Here is a 26926-nt window from a genome sequence, read left to right as displayed (position 1 = left end):
CTTAAGCCACTACATAACATTACTATATGTAGAAAGTCATTCATCCATACCTTAGCTTTTTGCTTGTTAGTGCCATTTGTGCCTGTAAGATTTGTCAAAGAGGGGTGAGATTCAAAGAATCTCAATAGCAAACTACACAACTCTAGTATCTCAAGCATGCCGTTAATTTAAAAATGCTACTTTAAAAACCATGTAGAAGAAATGTTTCATCTAATCTACAATTGAGAAGCCATGAAAACATGACTTTCATAACATAGCATTACTTGGTTAAGGAAATCCAACAACATCATACTCATTTTCATAAACATCATGGACTAAACATTTCATAATGATACATGGCATATGACTCATTTAATATCATGTTAATAAATAAAATACAAGAGTTTAGGTATAGTTCGCTACCTGCTACTGTCTCTTCTTTATTCTATGATGACTCCTTATTTTTTTTAGTTATAATTGACATGTTTTTTGTTATATTCTGAGAGTCATCAATGGGAATGAGAAGTATTTTCTTTCTTTTATAAAGAAAAATTGACTAAGTGCCTCATATGGATTTATTGTAATATTTTGATGGAATTTTTTTAAAATTTTTAATATTAAAGTAAGTAATATTCCACTCATGAATATTAATTGTTGATAGTTGGGGCATGAAAAGTTAAAGCAAGAAAGAGAAAGGAGTCAATGAAAAGTGGTGTCTAATTCTAAGGCATGAAAGTAAAGGTTCTAGAATATTATCAAAATTGCTTGCTCACTAGTGCCATAGCACCATAGAAGGAGTGCTATGGCAACGGACAAAAATCCAAAAATACGTAGTTCCATTTTCTATGTAGAAATACCCTATAAAACTCATTTTTTGGACCAAAGGGAGGAAACCCTAGGGGAACAAGAGGAGAAGTTTTGGAGCTTGGGAACGAAGAGGAAGCAAAAGAAATACATCTACAATAGTGATTTATTTGTTTTTCTTCATCTGTTTCCTTCATGCTGTTGAGTTTCTACCTTCTCTTGGCTTTTATAGTGTTTATATCAGCTATATGTAACTAAATCTTTTTGTTTTAGAGGACTATGAACCTATTTGTGTAAATAACCTTTGACTTATTGTTTAGTTGTTAAGAAATAAAGTTTTGATTACTTGTTCTTGAGCTTTCTTGTTCTTGTTTAGTATTTGGCAACCACTAATTGAGATTTGGGCATTTGGATTAAACCTTAAAAGAGGAAACTCAAATTAAACCTTGAGAACTAGTGACTAAGGATTAGTTTAGCTGATTTGCCATTATAACAAGAATGTATCTAATGGACCTGGGTAATCCTTATGGGTTAGAGTCTCTAATGTAATTAATTAATTAAGGTAATATCTTGCTTTATTTGAATTAATTAGGGTCCTTAGTAATTGAAAGATACTTTAGATTAATTTAAATTCCTGAATTATCAAAATTGAGTTTCAAGATAATTAATACAGTAATGAGAGGGTTAGGAAGTAAATAAAAGATTAGGATTTTAAAACACTCTTCTCTTTATTGACTTTAACTTGTTTGTGATTGAAAGTTATTTTAGTTTATCACTTTTGGTATTTTTGTTTTAATTGTTCTAAAATCAATCTCAAGTTTTATTAGCTTAACATGAATGAATTTAGAAATTTAATGCCTAGTTGCCATTTTAATTAATTCTCTGAGAGATTGACCTTGATTTATTACTAGGTTCAATTATGACCTGTATACTTGTAGTGTCTATTAATTTTTGTGGGCATTAAATTTTTAACGCCACTGCTGGGAAATTAAGGCAAATGATGATGAGCATTAAAGGGAACCTTCAGTAGTTTTTGATTAAGCATTTTTTCCTTTCTTTTTCTTTTGAGTTGTCGTTTTGCTTAGTTTGCTTTGATTTTCTTGATTTGAATTGATGGAGTATAAGTAGCTTAAGTTTAGGTCTTATAAATATCATGTTCAAATTGCTTGTTTGTGTTCTTATTTCTATTTTGATTTTTGATAGTGTTCTGTATGTTTGAAAAAAAAAAAATTAAAAAATGGATTTCAAGTGGTTTTAATATTGAGAAAGAAATAAATTCCTTGCCTTTAATACAAGATGAATTGATTTCTTATATGAGTTGTTTAAATAAAAGAAGGTGATATAATTAAACCCAACCCCATGGGTCAAGTGTGTTATATGAAAATAAAAAAAAATGCAAAAGCCTCTTGCCTCTCAGCTCTTATCTCTTGTCCATAACTCACTTAGAAAGAAAAGAAAAGACATTTGACCTTTTTAGCATTCTCGGTAGTTCGTTCTTATCTACAACCTTTATCTATCTATCATTTGTGGGTCTCATCTCAACTTTCTCAACATTTTGTGGGTTTTGTCAGCAGCTTTGCTTCACCACCGGCTCTACATTGCCTTTGTTAAGTTGAAATCCTCTTCTCAGCTATTGTCCGTTGCTTGTCATAGTCTTCATCTCATGTTAGTGAGGTTGTTCTCGCTAAAGAAAGAGAGGACAAACTAGATGAACGATGAAGTCATGAAGATAGAAATGACGTGATTAACCATTGCTATTCCTTTTTTAATAAAGGACAATTTTATTAAACTATTAGTCCCTTGCAAGTAAAAGACCCTGAACTAATGGATCATGCTTCAACGTAAAGCAAACAACAATAAAACAAAACTTCAAAACAAAGCTTAGAAAGACCTAAAGACAGATCTAGATTTGGATTGCTATCAGCATGAAGAAACTCACCATCTTGCTTTTATAGAGAGCCTCAATCCAACAATGCAAAGTCTGCATGAACATGGTGTAAGCTTCATCTCTAAGTGAAATGGTGCCAAATAGGCACAGACAAGAGAACCAAAGGTTCTCAAAATATTGCCAGGAAGGCCAAATAGGAGCATCATATGCCTAAACCACATAGGAACCAACATCTTCGATGCAAAGAGAATAAAAAGAAACCTGCCTTGGGCAACAAACAAGTATCACCAAAAATTGTAAAAATAGAGAAAACAAATAACCATGATCAGTTCAATGAGCAGCATGATTTTATTATGTCCGCTTTGACTCCAGTTGAATCCCTAACCGTAGACCCATAACCTTAATCAATTTAATAAGCGACATGATTTTCAATACCTTGCATATATCTATAAGAAAAAATAAGATGTTAAAATTTAGCACCACTTTAAAGAAAACAATAGACAAAAAAAACTTACATTAACATCTAAAAAAAAACTAATTCAAAAGCATTTGAATTGTTTGATGAAGTTTACCTGGTCATATTTCAAAAATGAATCACTCAAATGATATATGCTAGTTATACTTTGATGGGCTAATAGCACAAATAACATTAGTGAAATGAATAATACAAGCTAAAAAAATGCAAAATAATTAATACTCATACAGTTTAACGAAGAGATTGAAAAAATAATGAGGCATCTAAATGTACAATAGACTCAAAGTGAATAAAATGCAAGAAAAAACCTACATCGACAAATGAATTCGTATCCATGCAATTCTATTTATAATTAGTACTTAGCTAATATTGGAGGGAATTTTGAATTTGAACTTTTGATCAAATGAAATATAAATTAAAGCCCAAACAAAACAACCCATTAACAAATCTTAATATAATATAAATTTAAATTTAAATTTGAATAGATTTTGTACTTTTTGGATAAGTAGAATTTTTATTATTTATTATCGAATTATATATAATGGAATAATATGGTTAATTCATATTTTTTGTTTATATATACTTCCAAAATATTGATGAGATTGAATTCAAGGAAGATAATATATATATATATATATATATAGACACACACACACATATAAAAGGAAGATAATGTGTATATATATAGCAAAATGATAAAGCAGGTTGAAAAAGATGCAAGAAAGTCAAAAATAAAAGAAAAAGAAGACAAAGATCAAAGAAAAAGAAGATAAAGATAGTTGACAAAGTTGTGTCATAGACAAAAGAAGAGAAATAAAAAGAAGATAAAGACAAGAGTTAAGAAAGCCAATCAGAGCCATTTGGAAGTCTGCAAAAGAAGCAGACTTCTTCTCTTATAGATATTGAAAAATTTCTTCCTTCCCATGAGTGAATCAGACTAGAATCACTTACATGTCGTGAAACAATGCTTACATGGCCTCTAAATCAACAACACATCAAATTTACATGTGAACATATTAAAAGAAATAAAATTGAACAAAAAAGAAATATGAAATTTAAAAAGAGGAGATACAAGTCTGAACAAGCAAAATAAAGAAGGTGAGAACTCTAAAGCTTCTACAACTTTCTTCTAAGTTAAACAAGATTTGTAGATGCCAAGAACTCTACAGGGAAAATAGAAATATTAATATGATGCATAATGAGTCTTGTTTGTTTCTCAAAGTAGATGGGTCTAACCTGTTAAGCAAAATAGACTAAGCACTGTAATGGTCCACAACCTCCTTGCTTTTGTCTCTCCTTTACACTCCCTGAATGGCTTTTCCCCTCTTTTCTCTCTTTCCCCTTTGGCCCTGCATGCTTCCGTTGTTTTGTGACACATAATTCTAGTCTGCTTTACTCATAGCAAGGATGAAATTTTTAAAGGAGGAATGGCATTAAGGGCCTTAAAAATAGAGCTTATTTTGCTTAGGGCCTAAATGAATATGAAATTTCTCTACAGGCGTTGAGACCCTAAGTGCAATATTTCTTCAGAGCAAAAATACTATTTTATCCTTAATGAATAGAAATGAAATTGAACATAGAGAAAAAATGACAAACGCACGAGAATGGGTATTTAGCTGGAGAATGGGAAGGTTTTTGACCTCTAATGGGGAAGAGTAACTTTTGAGGTGCGTAAATTTCAAAATCTCTCCATTTTAAGTGGTGCTTTGATGATTTCAAAATCTCAACTGGAGGTTTTCAGGTTTCTCACATTCTTGTTGTAGAAATGAGCTGAGATTTTTACTGTTGTTACTGTAAAAATGAGAGGCATCCGTTGTTGCTACATAAATCATTTAAGGGTAGAAATAATTTAAGGTTTGTCATTGCTGCATGTTAGTTGTTGGTAAAGTGATGACAGATATGATCTTCACTCATTTAATATGTAATAGTTCATTTAATGGAAGAATTTAATAGTGGTTTTAGATGAGATAGTAAGGTGCATATGAGATGGACTTTTTATTGTACAAAGTTAAATGTGATATTGTTAAAATTAAAATTTTATTTATGATTCTACTGCTGATATAAGGTAAAGGTGCTGAACCATTTTGGCTATAAAAGTTTTAGAGTGAATTAGTTGTTGCACAATAATGATGGTTGACTTGATTATATTGGAGTTTTACATGTGAACTGAATAAAATATGATCCAACATGAAGAAAATCTTCTATAAAAAAATGTTGGCGTATTTGTTGTGCAAAAATAAACTTTGAGTTGTTTTTGTTGAACGTTAAGATGTTCATTATGTTAAATCTAGCCTAATGATAAATTAGAATCACATGATGTTCAGCGGTTCATGTGAGAATGTATGAACTTCGTGTTATGCATAGTGGATATTATGTTGCGTCATGTTTGCCTACCTTGAGCATTCCTTTTGTTAAGCCTAGCCTAAAGATAAACTGGAATAACATAGACTTTCAGGTGAGAATATATGAATCTTGTATTATGCATAGGCAAATAACATAGTGAATAACATAAACTTTCATTTCCTTTTTGTGCAAATATATACATAATTCCAATTACAAATAAAAATTATTTTCAAATTACAAAAATACATCTTAAAATATATACATAATCCAAGTAGGAGAACCTAATTCCACAATCTTATAATTTTTCTTCTCATTTGCTTATTCCTATAAGTGTAAGTGGACATTCACAGATGATATTATTGGGATGCTCCACCAGCCAGCATAATATGTCACACCTCATGGCTAATAGTTCTTGTGTTGTATATCTAGGCAAGGTAAATGGAGGATGGTCAACATTAACAGTATTGTTCCAAAATTTAAGCCACATAATGAGATGAATTCCACAATTATCACTGCATAACAAAGGCAAAATAGTGAGATATGAATGGATATTTTGTTCAACAATCTTTAGCTTTTATCAGTAAGCTAGGCTTTCTTAATAAATTACACAAGTAGGCAAACAATATATAGCACAATATCCACTATGAACAACACAAATTTCATATATTCTCACCTGAAAGTCTATGTTATTCCAGTTTATCATTAGGCTAGGCTTAACAAACGAAATGCTCAAGTTAGGCAAATATGGCATAACATAATATCCATTATGCACAACACAAAGTTCATATATTCTCACCTGAACTAACTTAATGGTTCAACAACCTTTAGCTTATATCAGTAGGTTAGGCTTCCTTAACAAATTGCACAAGTAGACAAATAATGTATAACACAATATCCACTATGCACAATACAAGGTTCATATATTTTCACCTGAAAGTCCATGTTATTTCAGTTTATCATTAGGCTAGACTTAACAAAAGGAATGCTTAAGGTAGGCAAACATGGTACAACATAATATCTACTATGCACAACACGAAGTTCATATATTCTCACCTAAACGTCATGTGATTCTAATTTATTATTAAGCTAGACTTAACATAATGCATATCTTAATGTTCAACAAAAACAAATCAAAGTTCATTTTTGCACAACAAATACTCCAACATTTTTACAGAAGATTTTCTTCATATTTGATCATATTTTATTTAGTTCACGTGTAAAACTTCAATATAAATAAGTCAACCATCATTATTCTGTAATAATTAATATATTCTAAAACTTTCATAGCCAAAATGGTTCAGCACCTTTACCTCATATCAGCAGTAGAATCACAAATAAAATTTCAATTTCAACAATATCACATTTAACTTTGTACAACAAAAAGTCCATCTCATATACACCCTACTACTTTATGTAAAACCCCCATTAAATGCTTTCATTAAATGAACTACTACATATTAAATAAGTGAAGATCATATATGTCTCCACTTCACTAGCAATTGACATGTAGCAATGACAAACTTTAAATTATTTCTACCCTTAAATGATTTATGTAGCAATAACGGATGTCTCTTATTTCTACAGCAAGAACAATAAAAATCTTAGCTCATTTTTACAGCAAGAACGTGAGAAACCCAAAAACTTCTAGCTGAGATTTTAAAATCATCAAAGCACTGCTTAAGATGGAGAGATTTTGAAATTTACGCATCTCAAAAGTTACTCCTCCCATTAGAGATCAGAAACCTTCCTATTTTCTAGCTGAATACCCATTGTCGAGCGTTTGTCATTCTTTCTCTGCGTTTAATTTCATTTCTGTCCATTAAGGGTAAAATAGTATTTTTGCTTTGAAAAAATATTGCACTTAGGGCCTCAAGGCCTGTAGAGCAATTTCAGATTCATTTAGGCTTTAAGTGAAATAAACTCTATTTTTAAGGCCCTTAATACCATTTTCTCATTTTTAAACCCACCAAGATTGAGTCGCGTTGAGTCATACTTAAGGAAACGAATCAAATTTACAATTTGTAGTCAAAAGAAATATTTGATTATGCAATTTATTATTTTTTACATGTAATAAATATAAGCACCGAATAATAGGTCTCACATCTATCTTTTTTTTTTTTGTTGGGACAATCACATTCAGGAACCAGTTAAGAAATTTATTGACGTCGACAAAGATAAACATATAATGGATTGTTATTAAAATATAAGCATATTTATTTATTTTGGAATGGAATTTGTTATTAATTTTTATTTGTGAATAAGTTTTTGAATTGCTTTAGATGAAAATTTTCCTAATTTTTTAACTATAAATCTCATGTTTCCATCACCATTTTTTCACTACAAGTCTCATACCTTTTAAACTGAAGGATCCATTTGTCCCGTACCTATTTATTTATTTTTGAACTGTAGGACCCATATATCTCATACTTATTATTATTATTATTACTATAAGACCCACATGACCCATTTCTATTTTTTAATTGCGGTATCTAACAGTTTATACATACATACATATTACATATATATATATATATATATCTCAATTTATATTTTAGTTTTTAATTTTAAAATATCTTTTTTCATTTGACCATAAAAATTATCTGAAATAATTAGTATAAATGTAAAAATATATTAATTTATGTATTATATATCAACAAATATATAAATTTACTAATACTAATTTATAATGTTTAAACTTATATCACTATGAATAAATTATCTAAATCATTTTTTTGTTAATCTAAATTTAAATCTAAAATCTAAATCCAAAATATATTAATCATCCTTCTATATATCTTAAAGTGCATCATTCCACAGTATTCTACAGTGGAATGATCGTTAATTTTTTTTTTAATTTTTTTAAACTTTACAGATTATGTGGAATCAATTCTATGAAAATAAGTGTGAGGTTTATAATAATAAAATAATAATAAATATGAGACTTATGATAAAAGTTATAGGTGTGAGACTGTATCATTTAGTGCTTATATTTTTCATATGTATAAGATAATCAAATAAAAATTGTTTGTCCCACAGTAAATCTATAATGGGATCAATGTTAATTTTTTTTAATTTAATATAAAAATAAGTGTGAAGTTTACAGTGAAAAATAATAGTATATGTAAAACTGATAATAAAAATAATAGGCATGAGATTTTATCATTTTTATATTTTGATATGTTTAAGATAAGGGCAGAAAAAATATTTGTTGCACTGGAAATCTATAGTGAATGAATAGTAATTTTCTAAAAAAAATTTAAGTTTTGAAAGATTACGTGAGAATTGTGATATTTTTAAATATTAAAATATTCTCGTGCATTTATGGGAATACGTCATTGCTTCGTTAGTTTGCGCAATCCGGAAATCCACCACGATTCTTATCCGCATGTAGCTTGAATCCGTGACGAACTAAACCTCAACGTGTTCCCGGTTTTCGTTATTTCGTAACGTTGTTTGAAACATCTCAATTTTGGCCCAACGAATTTATTTGTCGATCACTTACGTAACCGCCAATTTTTTTTTTCCCCCTTCCCTCTCCCCCCACCCCATTTTTCTTTTCCTCAACAACCGTCATTTCTCTCTCTGTTGTGTCTGTACGGTGCACCTGATTCTTCACCTGACATTCAACACACAACTGCCATTCTTCTGAGAACCATTTACAATTGTTTATTTGCTGTTCCTTTTCTCGGTCGCTCAATTGGTTGTATATAAGGATTCCATCAGTTTTCCCAAGCTCTTCTTGCTCGCTCCTTCTGGTTTTCCTTCTTTTCGAAACCCTTGTTTGTGAACTTGAGAAAGGCCACTAGGAAAGTTCTGCAGCTCGCAGCAGTTGATGGAATTTAATTGACTCTATGATCTGTGAAATTCTCCGCATTTGCATGTCCATTTTGAGCATAGCAATTTGAGTTCTTTTGCCCCCTCCTTTGTCTATCGCCTCGGAACCGGCCGTGATGGTGGAATCCGAGGATCCCAATCGTGCGGTTGATGAAATTTCTCCTGACTTGCTAAAAAACACGCCTTCTAATATTGCGAGATTGGAGGATGTGATCGAGCATTCTAAAGCAAGGCAGAAATATCTTGCGCAGACGGCGAGCCCATCTGATGGGGGTGATGTTAGGTGGTACTTCTGTAAGGTCCCTTTGGCAGATAATGGTAAGTTTGTGTTTATATTAAAGTTTTATAGTGCTTTTGCATGACTGATAATTCAATCCGGTCCCTAACTGGCCAGTGACCGAGATTTCTCTTTAAAATATTTGGCATTCCTTTCCATCTAAAAACCACCGAAGACTCTTTAAGGTTTTAATTTGTTCATCAATTATATTATGAGCACAAGAGGATGTGGGTGCCACTGTCTTCTTTGTTCTTCCAGCGGATTTCAATGATTATTGAATCCATTGCTTGCTCCTCACCACTAGTAGCCAAGGCTACATTATCCTATTTCAAATTATTACCTTCAAAGAAGGTAATCTTCTTCTTTAGGTTGTGTGAGTAAATCTTCAGCTTTACGCTTTGTGCAATACTTGAATTAGGAATGTTGTTTCCTGATTAATCCGTAGCATTCGCTACGATTACATGCAAATACCTCATGTACAGCAGCTACAGTGGATCTCAGATCTACAGTAAAGTTGCTGTGGCAAAGTGCCGGTTGCTAAGCTTAGAAAGGCTCTTAGGCAATCTCTATGCTGACATATCAAGTACATAAATTTTTTGTCCAGTGTTTTTTTTTTTTTTGGTTGTTGATTCAGCTCCGTTTTCTTTTCCTTGTTCTCTATTTTGCTACAGAAATATTCTACTGACCTCATCTTTTGTCGACTTTGCAAGTTGCAACTTTAGCAGCAACTTCCTTCACTCTAGAGCTCGACAGTTAAACGTTTAACTTTTACTTTTTAGCAGCATCTTTTAAGTATCATAAGTAAATGTCTATCTGGTTTCAGCATCTGGTTATTAAAGTCAGGAAAGGCTCTTTATATCTATCTATTTGTGTGTGTGTGTATATGTATATTTCATATGCTCTTGGGTTGTAGACGTTTCATCTGTGATGAGGGGAAACTATTGCTTATGAGCATCTATTAGAAAAGGTGAGCGTGGCATTTATTGAGGGGAAAATGGTAGAAAATCATTTGATATGATTTGGACATATACGGAGAAAGTTATGGGAGGCATCGGTGAGGAGAATGGAATGGATAATCTTGAGTTCTGTAAAGAGGGGTGAAGGAAGATCAAAGAAAACACTTATGAGAGTTGTTGAATGAGACCTTTTAATTAATAATATTCTTAAAAGTTTGGTTAATGATAGAGTACAATGCGTTGTATAATCCACGTAGCCAATCTCACTTAATGGGATTCTTTTTTTCTTGTTCTTTTTTTTTTTTTTTGGTGGGGGGATATTCTCTTGTGCAAATAACCAAACCCTTAGTTCTACTTCTTCAAGTCAGAGCTTAAAAATCCAACTTTGAACTACAAAAAAGGTAATAATGTTGCAGAACGCTGTTTCCTACACTTTGTGATGCTTTATCTTTTTCTTATAGATTTTCTTGGTCTAAGTAATGTGAAACTTGGGTTATGTATTGGCTCGTCACTCTGAACATTTATAAAACTTATTCTATTGTAATCTGCAAAATTTGATAGTCTAGGACTTACATGAACACGTCCACCTTATGTGCCTGATGGTGGTTATATTAAGTGGAAGATCAATGCTTCATGCATATTGGTTGTAGTATGCACCGGCAGGCATGGATGAGATTCTGTTAAAGCCATTTGTCTGTCATCCTTCTTTAACTTCTGAAACTGAACAATCTCCATTATTCTTGGTTGGCTCTTTGATCCTGTATCCCACACAAGTGATATGTACTTAATTTTGCTGTTTTTTCTGTCATTTGCATACAGTGTTGTCTGCTTCAATTCCTCGCACAGAAATAGTGGGAAAGAGTGATTACTTTCGTTTTGGTATGAGAGATTCTTTGGCTATTGAAGCATCTTTCTTGGAGGTAAATGAAATGAATGTATATTTGGATAAAATTTATGCATTTCTCTTTGACGTTTCACTTACTAGCCCTTTGGCTGACCTTTAGATAGTTACATTCTTTGCTAATTATGAATTTGTAGAGAGAGGAAGAATTGCTTTCTAGTTGGTGGAGAGAATATGCAGAATGCAGTATAGGTCCAACAGAAAGACAAAGTTCTGATAGCAAAACGGATAAACATTGTCATGGATCTTCTAAAGGTATTGATTGGCCATCTGAATTATATGAAATTGAGGAAGAAAGAGTTGGTGTCCCTGTAAAAGGAGGGCTTTATGAGGTAACGTTTGTTTTATTTTTGTTGTGTTAGTTTTCTGTAGTAGTTTCAATAATATAATATGTAGTTTATTTTTATTTTTTATTTTTAATTTTGGGAGACTATGCAGTCTGACTGCAGGCAACAGAAGAATTAAATTTCTTACTTGTATACTTCTCATACCATATATGGACAACATATTGATTATGATTTATGATTAGCATATAGCCAAGTATTTTAAATGCTGGAAGCTGTTTCTTCCTGCAGGAAATTGAGGTTGTCAAGCGAATTTGCACATAAACACATTGAATACTTTGAAAATCTTGAGAAGCAGGTTTACACTATATAGTATTTATGTTAAACAAAAGAAAGACCATCCAATGAATAAAGTGAAGAATGTGAAATTAGATGCTGATACATGGGAATTAGGAGTAATAGGGGTAATTAGGGATATACAGATAGTTTGGGTATTTAGTTATATCATCTATAAATAGGCCTCTAGGTTGTAATGGGTCATTATGAATGGAATTAATCTTTCTCTTCCTCTCTATTTCCCTTTTGCCTCTTTGCTCTCTCCCTCTTTCTATTTTACCTCTATCAAATGCTTTCTTTCTTTGGGAAATAGTGGCAACAGTTATAGTTTGAGCTCCCTCAATACCTGATTCAATATTCTTACTTCCTTGCATATATCAGAGGAAATAGAACTTAAAATTTAAAAATTAATTCAATCTTATTTCCCATAAGAAGAACAAAAATCTTATGTGTGGACATTTGATGTTTTTCTAGCTTACCTTACACATTGATTGATGAATCTAACTTATTCATGAATTTAACTTACATTTTAACCATATAAGGGGATGAAGATAATGATCATTTTTTCACATCAGCATATTTAGAATGTTGTTAATTGCATATTGAATTTGGGTTGATCATTTAAAATTAAGATAATATGGTTTCTCTCTTTTTGTCTCCCTCCCTCTCTTCCCCCTTTCTTGAATATATATTCTCTTCAATTGTGCGTTTGTCAATTGATGCAGGTAGATTTAGTAAAACGACATTGTTTTCCTGTTTATTGGAATGGAGAAAATCGACGAGTTCTAAGAGGCCATTGGTTTGCTCGTAAAGGGGGCTTAGATTGGCTTCCACTTCGTGAAGATGTTGCTGAACAACTAGAGGTTGCATATCGTAGTCAGGTCTGAATTTCATGAAATGTTTTTTCAAATTGGTCGGTTGTACGAATTAGTGTCATGAGAACATGGTAAAAATATGTGAAGCGTATAGCTTTTACATAAATAGGTCCATAAGCAAGGGATTGTGAGGCAATTTGCTGAAAATAAGGACCGGAATAATCTGTCTTATAATATCCTAACACTATGATTTAAAGAAAAAGAAATATTTTACATCCGAAAATAAAAAATACTGGGCTAAAATCATGTGATTCATAACACTTTATGATTTATACTTAATTCATGGGATCCACTAATGGGTCTTTTTCCTGGGATCTCCTATATATATGGATTATATATATTTATCTTGTTCCATTCTAAAGAGCTAATAAATCAGCATATTGTTTTCTCTGATGTCCTTAAATTATTTTTTATTTTATTTTCTTAAGCTCAAAACATTGATACATCTACTTATTAATTCGTGCTTCAATTGCTATCTTGGTTCCTAAACTTGGTTACTTCTTTGAAAATGCAATTGGTCTCGTGAAACTATATCAAAACCACATATCCTTTATGATGTCTTTGATGGAATATCTCTTTTTTGGGTCAGTGACTAGTAATTTGGAGATCAAATTCTTTGCTTCTTGTGAAATACAACATGGGAATATGTACTAAACTTTGAATGCTTTCTTGTAAATTCTCATTGCGTTCTCATATTGAAATGGAAGATACCTAAAAAGCAAAGCATGGAGAATTACCCCACAATCTATTTCTATTTCAAGGATGTTATGTAATAAATAAGTAAATAATATTAGTTAAAGGGTTAATAGGTTGTTTGGATAGTTACTTAAGGGTGTCAGGTATGAGCTATAAAAGGACACCAAAAAGACCGTTGTAATCAGTTCTGGAAAATCAGTTCTGAGAATAATAGTCTTGAGTTCCCTATTTCTATCTTCCTCTCTCTAGTCTCTTTCTCTCTCTGTTTCTCTATCTTCTCTTTTTCCTTCCCTTTTCTCTAATTCTTATACATTAGTGGTATCAGAGCCGGTCATCCTCGGCCACGGCACACCCTTCATTCCAAGAATATGAGGATGAGCACCGGATGTGGCTTTGTCAGTAGGGGAGTGTGAAAGAATTCAATGAATTCTTTGATAGCCACACTAGCAAGTTAAAATTACAAGAAAAATATTTGGTTTCTGCGTATGTGGCTGGGCTTAAACCAGAACTTGTAGAACCAGTGCGTCTCTTCAAACCAAGAACGATGCAAGAAGCTAGAAGTCTTGCAAGAATGCAAGAAATCATGCTAATACGTCAAATAGAAAAGAAGGAACAGGAACTTCGAGATAACTATGGGTCACAAGAGTTTAAGATTGAGCAAGAAACCTCTATTCATAAAAAAGATAAGGGGTCTTGTTCATTTACGTCCCAAGAAATATGTGACAAGGTTCAACAATCCTTAGTGCATGATGCTAACATCACGAAAGGGCTCCAGTGTATTCTTGACGTCAAGCAAGGTAATTTCAAGGAGACTCGAGGTAGGCTGAAGTCGTCCGTTTCAAACAGAGTCACTCCGCCTTTGCATCTTGAAGCTGATATGAGTCGAGCTGTTCAGGAAGTTTCGAAACAGCAGTTCAGTCAAGTTGCAGAGTTTTTCTCATTGTGGGTCCCTTATGATCATAGGCTTTTAACCTCATCTACTCTTGGTTTTCCAAAGTCACTGCAGCTGTCTTCTTGGTTTCATCTATCATGGCCTCTGCATACTTCCTTAGCATTGCCTGTCTTTATTTCTTCATCGCTATCCCTATTTCATTTGCATACCCAGAAGTCTTTGCGAAGTGAGGGCTGTGTCCAAGCTCCAAGAAAAAGAGAGAAGTATACAAGAATGAGAAATACAGAAGTTTTCAAGAAAGAAAAAGAGTTTCTTGTTTTTTCTGCTCAGAGAATCACATGGATGCATGTTTTAGGTGTTGAAAAGTCAGACACTTACCTAGCTCACGTGGGTTGGTTAATATGGTGGTGGTATGGTATTCTCAAGTCTAGAAAAAAAAAAAAAACAGAGAGAGAGGAAGGAATAGTCAGAATCTGTACTGGGTTAGACCTAAAAGGCCCAATACCTATTGTCTGATGGATTCACGTGCCTATAGACCTATCTCCTATGCTTTCACTTTAAATAAGGCTAGAAACACCTTCAGTCAATTCACTTGTCTTCTTCAAGATTACAAATGAGTTTCTGGGGATTTTTAAATTTTTGTACTTGACCCTTGAGGGCAAGGGTCTTTTGGGGAGGGAGTATTGTTATGTAATAAATAAATAAATAATATTAGTTAAAGGGTTAATAGGTTATTAGGATAGTTATTTAAGGGTGTCAGGTATGGGCTATAAAAGGACACCAAAAAGACCGTTGTAATCAGTTCTGGAAAATCAGTTCTGAAAATAATAGTCTTGAGTTCCCTGTTTCTATCTTCCTCTCTCTAGTCTCTTTCTCTCTCTGTTTTCTCTATCTTCTCTCTTTCCTTCCCTTTTCTCTAATTCTTATGCATCAAAGGATGGATCTAGAGTAATTTGGAGATCAAATTCTTTGCTTCTTGGCTGTGGCCTTGATTTCACAGTCTTAGGTCGTGCCGATAAGGATGCCATGTAAGCACCATTTGTGACATGAGAGCGAGGTCAAGTTCAACTCACTAATGATAAGGATGGAATTTTTAGACAGACCAAACTTCAAGACTGAGTTGCGATGAGTTAAACTTGAAGGATTGAGTTATGATTGAACTAAAAGTTGAAGGACCAAATGAATAACTTTTCCTTTATTTATTTTCTGTAATCTCTGTTTCAATAGCAACAATTATTTATGTTTGATTTCATCTTACAGGTTTGGCATCGCAGAACCTTTCAGCCATCAGGACTTTTTGCAGCTCGTGTTGATTTGCAAGGATCAATCCCTGTATGTGGATGATTTTGCAAATATTGTTATTATTTCTTAAATTGATTATGTTGTTTTCATAGTTAACATCTTGTGTGTCACTTTATGTTTGGTGTTTGTCATGTAGGGCCTGCATGCTCTTTTCACTGGAGAGGATGGTACCTGGGAGGCCTGGCTAAATGTTGATTCTTCTGGATTTTCTAATATTGCTAGTTTGACTGGTAATGGCATCAAGCTAAGACGTGGTTATTCCCCATCAAGCTCACCAAAACCAACCCAGGTTCTCTTTCTATCTCCCTCAAGGTTTTAATGTTTAGATATGGCATGCTACCCTACTTCTCTTCCATCGTTTGATGACTGTATATCTTTGTGAATTGTTATACTTTGGCGAGAAAAAGATGTTGAGGGCTAGTCTTTTCTCAACAATTCTTTGATGCCTGATAAATGAAGATAAGAATCAAAATCTGACGGACAAGGAGGCTTTACATAGACGTGGTACACTCTATGTCAGACCTTTTGCATATTTTAAAGATAAACTCAGGATATAATTAAGGTTTCCAATAGTAATAAATCCTATAACCTTAGGTGGTAATAAATTAGGCTCTTGATGAAGATAAAGTCTTAGTGTATCAGAAGCTCCACTTTGGTAGGTGTGTTAACAAATTGCAGTATTTGGGTGTTTCAATCACAATAAGGGTATCTTGGTAATCTGTCTGAGCTGGGCAGATAATTTATATTTGTAATGTCTCCTTTTTTTCTTTTATAGCATTTATTTTTTCTTTGAATCTAGATTTGGACTCTTGGTTTTCCCTGTCTTCATTTATTTTCTATCCTATTCTCCAAACACAAAATAGTTTGTTCTGGATAAATTATTGGGATGGTTAAAGCTAGTAAAACCCAAAATAAAAACAGAAAATATCGTTTGCCTGAATTGAAGTACTGAATTGGATTAATAATAATTTGTTGTCGATTTATGTGCCTAAAATGTCCATTTCTCCTCTTACCTTACCGTGTGCACGGATTTTGTGGAATTTTCTACTCTTCTATACCGTAGTTGGACCTTTTTGGAATAAGTTGTTTGAAGTATTCTTTCAGTAGGTTTTAAAGGGACTGGATAGGAAAAAGAGGCCATGAATCTGTGAAAGGATTTTGGGAAAGGATATGTTCATTACTTCGTTTTGGTGTTTTTTGCATAATACAGGGTTTCTTTTTAAGATTTGCAAATAGATCGGCTGCTTTGCTGCGTGTTTTGATCACTTATTTGTTTTCCTATCTTATTGTCTTTTTTCTCCCTGGATGTCTTATTGTCATTGTGAAATAAGATGGGTTTGTTGATCCATTTGATACTGAATTTATGACATTTGATGTTGCTAACCTACCAGCTACTAGTTATAAGATAAAATACAAGTCTATACCTAACAGCTACCCAAACTTAATATGTTCAATCATCCTCCCTCGAGTTGAAGCATATAAATTATATGCAAGTTTATCGCATATAAATTATATGCGCTCCCAGGATCTCTAGGAGACATGGTGAATATATTTGTTAGGTGGTCATGTGAATTAACAAACGTAGTACCGAGAGAACCAGATTGAATATTCTCCCTCATAAAATGGCAATCAACTTCCATTTGTTTGGTTCTTTCATGAAGTACTTTATTATAGACAACATGCATTGTTGCTTGATCATTTCCAATTTCGAACTCATCCTCCCCCTCTTTATTTCCCTTATTTTTTAATAAAGGACTTGTGTTCTGTAAAGCAAAAAAATTGTATCTCTCCTCTTTCTGAGTGGAATTGCATTTTCAATTCCAGATAAAAAAGTTGAACATTTGTATGTTCTTTCTAGCTGGGAGAAGGTAAACCAAGAGCGGTCCCTTTGTTACTAAATATCATCATTTCCATTTTCCAGGATGAATTACGTCAGCGGAAGGAGGAGGAGATGGATGATTACTGTTCACAGGTATGTACCATATACCCATGTTTTATACATCATTACATAGGTCACAGGTTTTTAACCTGGAGATTTGGTGCTGTAAGATGAACACAAGTCTAGGAAATTAGCCTAATATTTTTGTGATATAAGTAAAAATAACCTCAAAGAGATATGCTTTTAATGCTATTGGGTGGTTCAATCACAGCGGATAATCATTATGGATTGTAATCAATGGTGTGGTGTAAAATTGATAATTTGAGTGGTTTTGATGTTTTCCGGAAGAAACAAAGAATAAACATTAATTTGAGTGGTTTTGATGTTTTCTGGAAGAAACAGAGAATAAACATTTGGAATTTATTTTCAAAATAAATATTTGAGAAAACAAAATCTCAAGTGAAAAATAATAGCTATTCTAGATTCACTAGGAACTCTGCTGCTTTTATTGTTTCTGAAAATTAAGTTTTGTCATGTGATACTGGTTAATTTTTTCCTAATTTTTCCTGACCTTGGTCCTCTTGAATGAGTTTTATGACAATGACTGATTGTAGGTCCCTGTTCAACACTTGGTATTTATGGTTCATGGGATTGGGCAAAGGTTGGAAAAATCTAATTTGGTTGATGATGTGGCCAATTTTCGGCATATTACAGAAAGTCTGGCAGAGCAACACCTTACTGCGCACCAGCGTGGCACTCAAAGGGTCCTCTTTATCCCATGTCAGGTATCTATTATTTGGTATTCCTCCCTTTCCTCTCTGTATGTATGTTTTCAAGCTTGTAATAAATTTGGTTTCTTTATTTTTGCATGACAATGGGCATTTCCTGCCCCTTTCTTTAAGGACACTTGCTGCTTTTTCCCCTTTCTTTGGAATTGAGGATTTTCTTACCTTATCATTCTCCCACCTGAGCTCATTCTCATCATTCTCTATTGTTTAGCTTTTAGATACAATAATTTTAGGGGCTATGTGCTTATCTATAGGTAGCAACTTTGCAAGACTGTGGAAGGAAGTCAAAGATAACGGGATTTTACATTATGATATGAAAAGAATTCTAGGGTTTTTTTATGTTTTAAATTTAAATATATATTAATGTGAATGTGAATGGTAAATAGAGTGAAGAAAGTTCCTTATCTGTTTTCATAACATTGGTGTCAATTACATACAAGAACTCTATCTATATTTATAGCTGGTCTCAAGCTTGAGTAAAGGAGAAGAGTTGTGTTAGGCTCTTAATAGCGAACGTAAAACTTTATTGAATCTCACATGATATGGACAATAGACGCCTTTATGCTAATGCCAAGTCGTTGTGCGTAAGTAACATGCTGCATGGCTCGAGTGTAGTGACAAGTGAGTTAGAGTTGCTTTACTTGGATGTAGTGTTAAACTAGATAGAGTTACTGCGTTATTCTGGACGGGTGTGGCTAAAGAAGTTAGCCCATATCAGCAAGATTAGATTTGGCACTTGGAATGTTGAGACCTTGAATTGTAAATTTATGGAGGTGGTAAGAGCTATGATTCATAGAAAAATTAATATCTTGTACTTGCAAGAAACTAAATGGCTCAGTGAACAAGTTTATGATATTCAAGGTTTCAAATTTTAGTATACAAGGAAAGTAAGCACATACAATGGGATGGGTATCATTATTGATATGGAATGAAAGAAGAACGTGGTAGAAGTTAACAGAATTGGGGCAAAATTATTTCCTTAAAAATAATTGATGGATGTGAGAATGTCAATATTATTAGTACTTATATACCTCAAGCTGGGGCAGAAGCCGGTCTTAAGGAATTGTTTTGGAAAGACTTGGAGGAGTTGATTCAACGCATGCTACAAAGTCAAAAGATCTTTATTGGAGGAGACTTTAATGGTCATGTTGGAAGGGAGGTAGGTCATTATGTGGGGGTGCATGGTAGTTTTGGTTTTGGGAAGCTAAACAATGAAGGACAATTTATTCTTAATCTCAATTTGGCGTATGATTTCAAGATTGCCAACACTTATTTTAAGAAGAAGGATGAACATCTTATCACTTACAAAAGAGGGACCTCAAGGTCACAGATTGATTTCCTTTTAGTGAGGAATATGGATAGAAGACTTTGTAAAAATAGTAAGATAATTCTTGGGGATGCAGTAACGACACAACAACACAGGGTCCTTGTCCTTGATGTGCATATTGTGAATAAGAATTAAAAGCGTTGACAAGTGGTAACTTTGAGGATTAGGTGGTAGTAGTTGAAAGGTGAGGGTCGAATGTTTTGGCTAAAGGAATTTGAGAGTCTTAGAGAAGTGCTAGCATGTTGTGGGAGGATATGGTTAAGAAGGTAAGAAATGTTGCTATAGAAGTTTTGGGAGAACCAAAAGGTCTTGATCTGAGAGATAAGAAGTCTTAGTGGTGAATGATAGTGTATAAAAAAAAGTCAAACATAAGAATGAGTGTTTTAAAGCCATTTATTTGTGCACTAATGATGAAAATTGGAAAGGTACTATATGACTAAGAAGGAAACTAAGAAAGTTGTGAGTAAAGCTTGTTCTAAAGTATTTGAAGACTTTTACATTGGTCTTGGGGTAAAGGATAAAGAACAAAAAATTTATAAGATTGCTAAGAGTGGGGAAAGAAAATCAAGAGATCTGGAATAGGTAAGGTTTATAAAGGATGAAGAGGGAAGAATTTTGGTCATAAATAATGATATTAAATATAAACGGGAGACTTACTTTTCCAAATTTTTCAATGATGGAGAGGGTTCGTCTAATAACTTGGAGGATTTAGTAACTTATGAAGGAGAACAAAATTTGTCATTCTATCAAAGGATACGTGATAGTGAGTTAAAGGAAACTATTAAGAAAATAGCAAATAGTAGAGCTAATGGATCTGATTGTATTCATATTGAGGTGTGGAAATGTTTAAGTAAAGAAGATGTGTGGTGGTTAACTAAGTTATTTAATGAGATCTTATGGTCCAAGAAAATGTTTGACAATTGGAGAAGAAGCACTTGAGCTTCTATTCACAAAAATAAAGGGAATATTTAGAATTGTACTAACTATGGAGGGATTAAACTTATGAGTTATACAATGAAATTATGAGAAAGAATAATTGAGCATAGATTGAGATTGGAGACTGGTATTTTTGATAATCAGTTTCGCTTCATGCCAGGTAAGGCGATTACAAAACCGATTTATCTATTGAGCGGATTAATGGAAAAGTATTGATGCAAAGGTAAAAATTTACCCATGGTTTTCATTGATTTGGAAAATGTTTATGAATGTGTACCGACATAAGTACTTTGGAAAGTCTTGGAAAAGAAGGGAGTTCAGGATGCATATATTAGAGCTATATTAGATATGTATAGGGGCAACAACTAGTATAAGAATGTTTGGTGGCGAAACAAAAGACTTTTTTATAAAGATTGGGCCATATTGGGGATCATCTTTGGGTTTTTATTTGTTTGACTTGGTCCTAAATATTTTAACTGAGTATATTTAAGAGGAAATCCTCAGGTGCATGCTTTTTACAGATAATATAGTTCTTATTGCGGAAACAAGAGAGGAGATTAATTGTAAACTTGACTTATGGAAGAGGACATTGGAGTCAAAATGTTTCTACCCAAGTTAACAATATTTTTAAAAGTTTGGTAAATGATAGAGCACTATGGCTTCGTATAATTCATGTAACTGAACCTACCTAGTGGGATAAGGTTTTTTGTTGTTGTTCTTGTTGTGTCAATTACATACAAGGTAAAGGCTCCTACGAGTTAATACTAATAATGACAAATTTATGCCTGTTAATTATGGATTATTCTAACTTATTAATTGCAAATATATGCAGAATATCCTGACAATTAATTTAAGGGAAATTGACTTAAAGAGGATAATCTAGATAATTAAGATAAATATATTTATTCATAAATAAGAAAAACACTTATGGTTTGTATTATGTAATAAATAAATAAATAATATTAGTTAAAGGGGTTAATCGGTAGTTAGAATAGTTACTTGGGGGTGTGGGCTATAAAAGGGCACGAAAAAGGTTCATTGTAATCAGTTTTTGGAAATAATAGACCTGAGCGCCTTATTTCTATCTTCCTCACCCTCTTTCGTCTCTTTCTCTCTGTTTCCTCTATTTTCTCTCTTTCCTTCAATTTTATCTAATTATTATGGATCAGTTTGATAGCAATCAGACCCCATGGGATAGGGAAATATGATTCTTATTCTCATACCTCTCCTAGAATCACCCCTTGGAAGAGTTTATACCATATCACAAGGATTTAAAAAATCTCCAAATATGGTTCCCTGGATGGAACAATTCTCAAAGGGTAATTTGGGAATTTTTGCTTGAGTTTTCAAACTTCCTAACTCACTTATATCATCTTTGGTGATAATCATGTTATCAATGTAGACTACCAAAGTGGCTATTTTCCTATCACAGTGTTTGACAAACAGAGTGTGATCTGTTTGTTGTTGATTATACCTCTTTTTCTTTGCTGCTTGAGTGAACCTCTCAAACCATGCTCAAGGAGATTGTTTGAGACCATAAGACCATACAGAGACTTGCATAACTTGCATACCCTATTCTGATTTTCATTGTCGCTGAATCTTGGGGGAATATCCATGTATACCTCCTCTTCCAAGTTGCCATTGACAAAGGCATTTTTAACATCTAGTTGTGCAAAGGCCAATCAAGGTCCTGCCAAGGAAAGTAATACCTTGATTGTATTGAACTTAGCTGCAGGAACAAACATTTCGTGATAATCAATCCCATACTGCTACGTGAATCCTCTTGCAACCAACCTTGCCAATACAGAATTTGGGAATACAGAATACAGAATGATCTGAATACAGAATAAATAATTTTTTGGGAATACAGATACAGAATAAATAAAAGATACAAATAATTATTTTTAAATTAAATTAGATGAAACCGATCCTAAATGGGCTTGGACCATCAGTGCCTTCCAACAAATTTTTTATGTGGGAATCAATTGACTTGGTTTTTATTACCAAGATGAGAATAGTATGAGAATTTAGATTTCCCTGTATCTTGGATGGGTACATCAAAGTTTTGAAGGAATTATAATTCTCATGATCATGTAGTGAAAAACATATAATGGTTCTATGATTGTTCAGCCTTTTATTTTGAATCCTTCTTTCTTTCTCAACTCACATATTTGTATTTACATTTGGTAGCATATGATGTAGAATATTGAATATCTGTTTCTTTTCTTACTGTTCCCCTTATGTTTTTTACATTTATTTTAGTGTAATTAATATCTAATTGCATATTAATAGTGGAGGAAAGGATTGAAGCTTAGTGGTGAAAGTGCCGTTGAGAAAATAACCTTGGATGGAGTACGAGGCCTGCGAGTCATGCTGAGTGCAACAGTTCATGATGTGCTATATTATATGAGCCCAATCTACTGTCAAGACATTATTGACTCGGTAATGCATGCATTATATTATACATTGTCATTCAAGTAGATATTTTCCATTGAGAGATGCCAGTTACTTCACCACTCCTCACATCCCTCCTTCAAAACTCTTTCCTTGTTTTGATCAAGTTTTAGTTCACTCTACCTGATTTTAAAATGACTTTCATTTGGTTTTTAAAAGTTACCAGAATGATAAATTGTTGGAACATTGTAACTGTTTATTTATTTAATCTTTTTAGCAATTTGACTGATTTCATGATATATGCTTCCGATGTTTGTGGCTTCAAGGTAAAACTAGCAAAGGGGTTGATTTGGAATGAGGTGCCATAACTAAGGCTTGTGGGTGCGTGTGTTTTGGTGAAAAGTGAGAAATGCAAGTCGCTCATAATTTTTATGTGCTACTTTATATTATTATGCGGATGGTCCACCTGAATTTCTCTCTTGGGAAAATTAATCAATTAGTCCCCATAGTTTACACTCATATTCAAGTAAGTCCTGTGCTGCAAAAATTTGTGAGCAAAGAACCCAGAAAAATATTTAAAGAAGAGTAGACAACTCCTTAAAGGTTAGGTAACAGCATATTTGCTACTTGTTAGGATATCAGTATTTAATATATAGGTAGTCATAATCATAGGGATATTATTCTGTAGTTATGGGTCATTATGAGCCCGATTAAGGCTCCAACCTCTTGTATATATTCATGACCTCAATATGAATAAAATATGCTTTTAAGATCCATATTGCTATGACGCTAAGGGACAAGGATAATGGTAAGGGTGAATAAATCAATCTAAATGAGAAAATAAAGTGCCTGCACATCAGGGATAAAACATATAATTACAAATTACCGATTAAATGAAAGTAGATAAAGTGAAAAAGAATGTCGCCAACACTCTCCCTTGTGTTATTCAGCATTCCTAGCTTGCAAGTTGCAACATAGCTCTCCATACCTTGTTCTTGAGAGTTCTTTTAAAAGCAAATCTGGAACTTCCATATTGGTGGATATTTTAGCTAGGTCTGTTATACCTGCTTCTATGCTCTCCTTTTAAAATTGACAGTCTATCTCAACATGTTTATTCTTACCATGTTGTATGGGATTCTTTGCAATGTCAATGGTAGCCATGTTTCTACGCCAAATTTTCATAGGGGATTAGACTCCAATCTTCAATTCTACCAGTAGAGCTATGGCGTGGTGTTCAGCCTTTGTACTACTACTTGCTACTGCTTGTCTTTTACTTCTCCAAATGATAAGGTTTCCCCATTGTATTATACCCATTTGTTGGCCTATGTCAGTGATTGAACTTGCGTAATTAGCACCAGTGTAAACCTTAACTCCTCTTGTTCTTTCTTTCTCAAAGAACAAACCTTTTTCTAGGTGCGATTTTCAGGTACCTGAGACTTTTGAATACCTCTTCCATATTCTCCTTCTTGGGTAGGCTCATGAATTGACTTACTATACTCATAAGATAGCTTATTGAGAAATTGCAGTGCAAATTTTGTATATTCTGTTTCTCTAAATAATATGATACATATAGGGCTGAGGAGAGAATATAATCTCCTGAAATCCTCTCCCAATGATTGACGGAATTGAAGGAAATATTCTGTAATCTGTTAAGCAATTAAAGAATATTACGATACAATAATAACTAGAGAAAACTAGAGTTTTTAGGTTAATGGGCCTAGTAAACCTAAACCCACTTCCAACACTCCCCCTCAAGTTGGTGAATAGATATTGACCATTCCCGGCTTGCTTACAGAATCATCAAATTTGGCTCTGACAAGAGGTTTAGTCATCACATTAGCAACTTGCTTCCTAGACGGGACATAGGACAAGTCTACCACGTTAGCTTCAATCTTCTCCTTAATGAAATGTGTTAAAAGAGGGTCTAGGCCCAATACTATTAGCCCATTATGTTTTCTAGTTTGTTAATCCTAATTATCTAGATTAGACGTCATTCCTAAGTTTAAGAGATTAGTATTTGCTGTTATTATTATGTTTTATTTAGTATCATAATCTAGAGGATTTGGTGGCTTGATTCTCAGCAGCCTCCCTCTATTTATCCTTGTATCTTCTGTCTTATGACGCATCAATAAGAGAAAAACACAGTTTTCCTCAAAATGTCTATCAATTTTAACATGCTTGGTGCAATCATGCTGAATTGGATTATTTGCAATCTTAAGTGCAGTCATGGTATCACACCATGTCTTGATTGGAGCATCCAATTCTAACCCGAGTTCTTTCAACAGGCATTCAATCCACGTTCCTTCATAGATTCCCAGTGCCAATGCTCTGTATTCAGCTTTTGCAGAGTTTCTGGACGCAACTGGCTACTTCTTGCTCCTTCATGTTGCAAGATTACCCCAAACATAAGTACAGTATCTAGTGGTTGAGCGTCTATCATTAATTGCCCCTGCCTAATCAGCATCTGTATATATTTCTACACCTGTGTAGTTTTCTTTGCCCCGATATCACCTTGTTTGCATTTTTGTATATTTCCAATTTCTTTTGATTTCCCTTAGAGAAAAATAAGCCCTTTCCTGGTGTTCTCTTTAGAGACCTACGGATTCAATGTACAGCTTCCATGTGCTCCTTTTGAGGATTGCTAGCAAATTGACCTATAACTCCCTTTGCATATGATATGTCAAGTCTAGTGTGAGATAAATAAATCAGCTTACCCACTAATTTCTGGTACCTTTCCTTATTAATAGATTTGCCCTTAAGTTTTATCTTCAATTTGCAGTTAAGTTCCATTAGGATATCGGCAGGTCTAGCTCCTATCATCCCATTTTCCTTGAGTAGGTCCAAAGTATATTTTCTTTGTGATACACTAAGGCCCTTAGATGACCGAGCTATCTCTATCATATGAAAGTACTTTAGATTCTTGAGATCTTTCATCTTGAATTCTCTTGTTAATTTTTCCTTGAGTCTGGCAATTTCTTCAATGTCATCACATGTCAATACTATATCATCCACATAGACAATTAGCACTGTCATTTTTGAACCATTATGTTTAACAAATAGAGTATGGTCAGCCTGACAGCGTTTGTAACCAAATCCCTTAACTGCACGAGTGAACCTCTCAAACCAGGCCTCAGGGGATTGCTTTAATCAATATAAGGATTTTCATAGTTTGCACACCTTGTTCATATTTTCTACCCCTATTAACCTTGAAGGGATCTCCACATACACCTCCTCCTCATGGTCATCATTCAAGAAGGCATTTTTAACATCTAATTGATACAAAGGCCAATTCAAGTTCACAGCAAGAGAAAATAAGACATTGATGGTGTTCAATTTAGCAATAGGAGCCTATGTCTCTTGTTGGTCAATAGGTTTGAGTAAAACCCCTACCAACGGGCCTTGCTTTCTATTTGTTAATAATACCATCAAGATTAAACTTTTTGGTAAAAACCCATTTACACCCTCCAACTGACTTCCTTTTAGGTAATTCAACAAATTCCCAAGTTTGATTTTTATCTAGAACCTTCAACTCTTCTTTGATTGCAAATTTCCATCCTGGGTCAGTTATAGCCTCATCAAATGTTTTGGGAATTTCTTCCCCATCAATATTTGCAACAAACACCACAAAGTGAGGGCTGAGTTTGTTGTAGGAGACATGCCTAACGATAGGGTGCCTAGTACAGCTCCTTTTGCCTTTTCTGAGTGCAATAGGCCACTGTAAATCTTCTGGGCTGGTCTTGGGTAGGGAATCATGACTTTG

The 26926-nt window shown here is 33.5% G+C and overlaps 1 protein-coding gene across 6 annotated transcripts in view; it reads left to right on the top strand.

Moving 5' to 3' along the window:
- Positions 1-9027: 9027 nt before the first annotated feature.
- LOC129313232 (phospholipase SGR2) overlaps positions 9028-26926 on the top strand; it is a 43771-nt gene continuing 25872 nt past the window's right edge. For 2 of the 6 annotated variants that reach the window (XM_054956197.1, XM_054956196.1), the window contains exons 1-9: positions 9033-9641; positions 11376-11476; positions 11595-11789; positions 12803-12958; positions 15801-15872; positions 15979-16131; positions 17764-17814; positions 18336-18506; positions 23065-23214. In XM_054956197.1, the coding sequence (XP_054812172.1) occupies positions 9440-9641; positions 11376-11476; positions 11595-11789; positions 12803-12958; positions 15801-15872; positions 15979-16131; positions 17764-17814; positions 18336-18506; positions 23065-23214 (1251 nt within the window). In that variant the 5' untranslated portion in view covers positions 9033-9439. Of the gene's footprint in view, positions 9642-11375; positions 11477-11594; positions 11790-12802; positions 12959-15800; positions 15873-15978; positions 16132-17763; positions 17815-18335; positions 18507-23064; positions 23215-26926 lie in introns of all 6 variants that reach the window. The other 4 variants (XR_008593882.1, XM_054956199.1, XM_054956198.1 and 1 more) reach the window with 4 other exon arrangements.

This window comes from Prosopis cineraria, unplaced genomic scaffold (genome assembly GCF_029017545.1).
Source record: "Prosopis cineraria cultivar Desert tree isolate PC_DT_omini unplaced genomic scaffold, ASM2901754v1 PC6, whole genome shotgun sequence".
Taxonomy (NCBI): Eukaryota; Viridiplantae; Streptophyta; class Magnoliopsida; order Fabales; family Fabaceae; genus Prosopis; species Prosopis cineraria.
The sequence above is the reverse complement of the archived record's forward strand: the minus strand, read 5'-3'. Positions and strand labels throughout refer to the sequence as shown.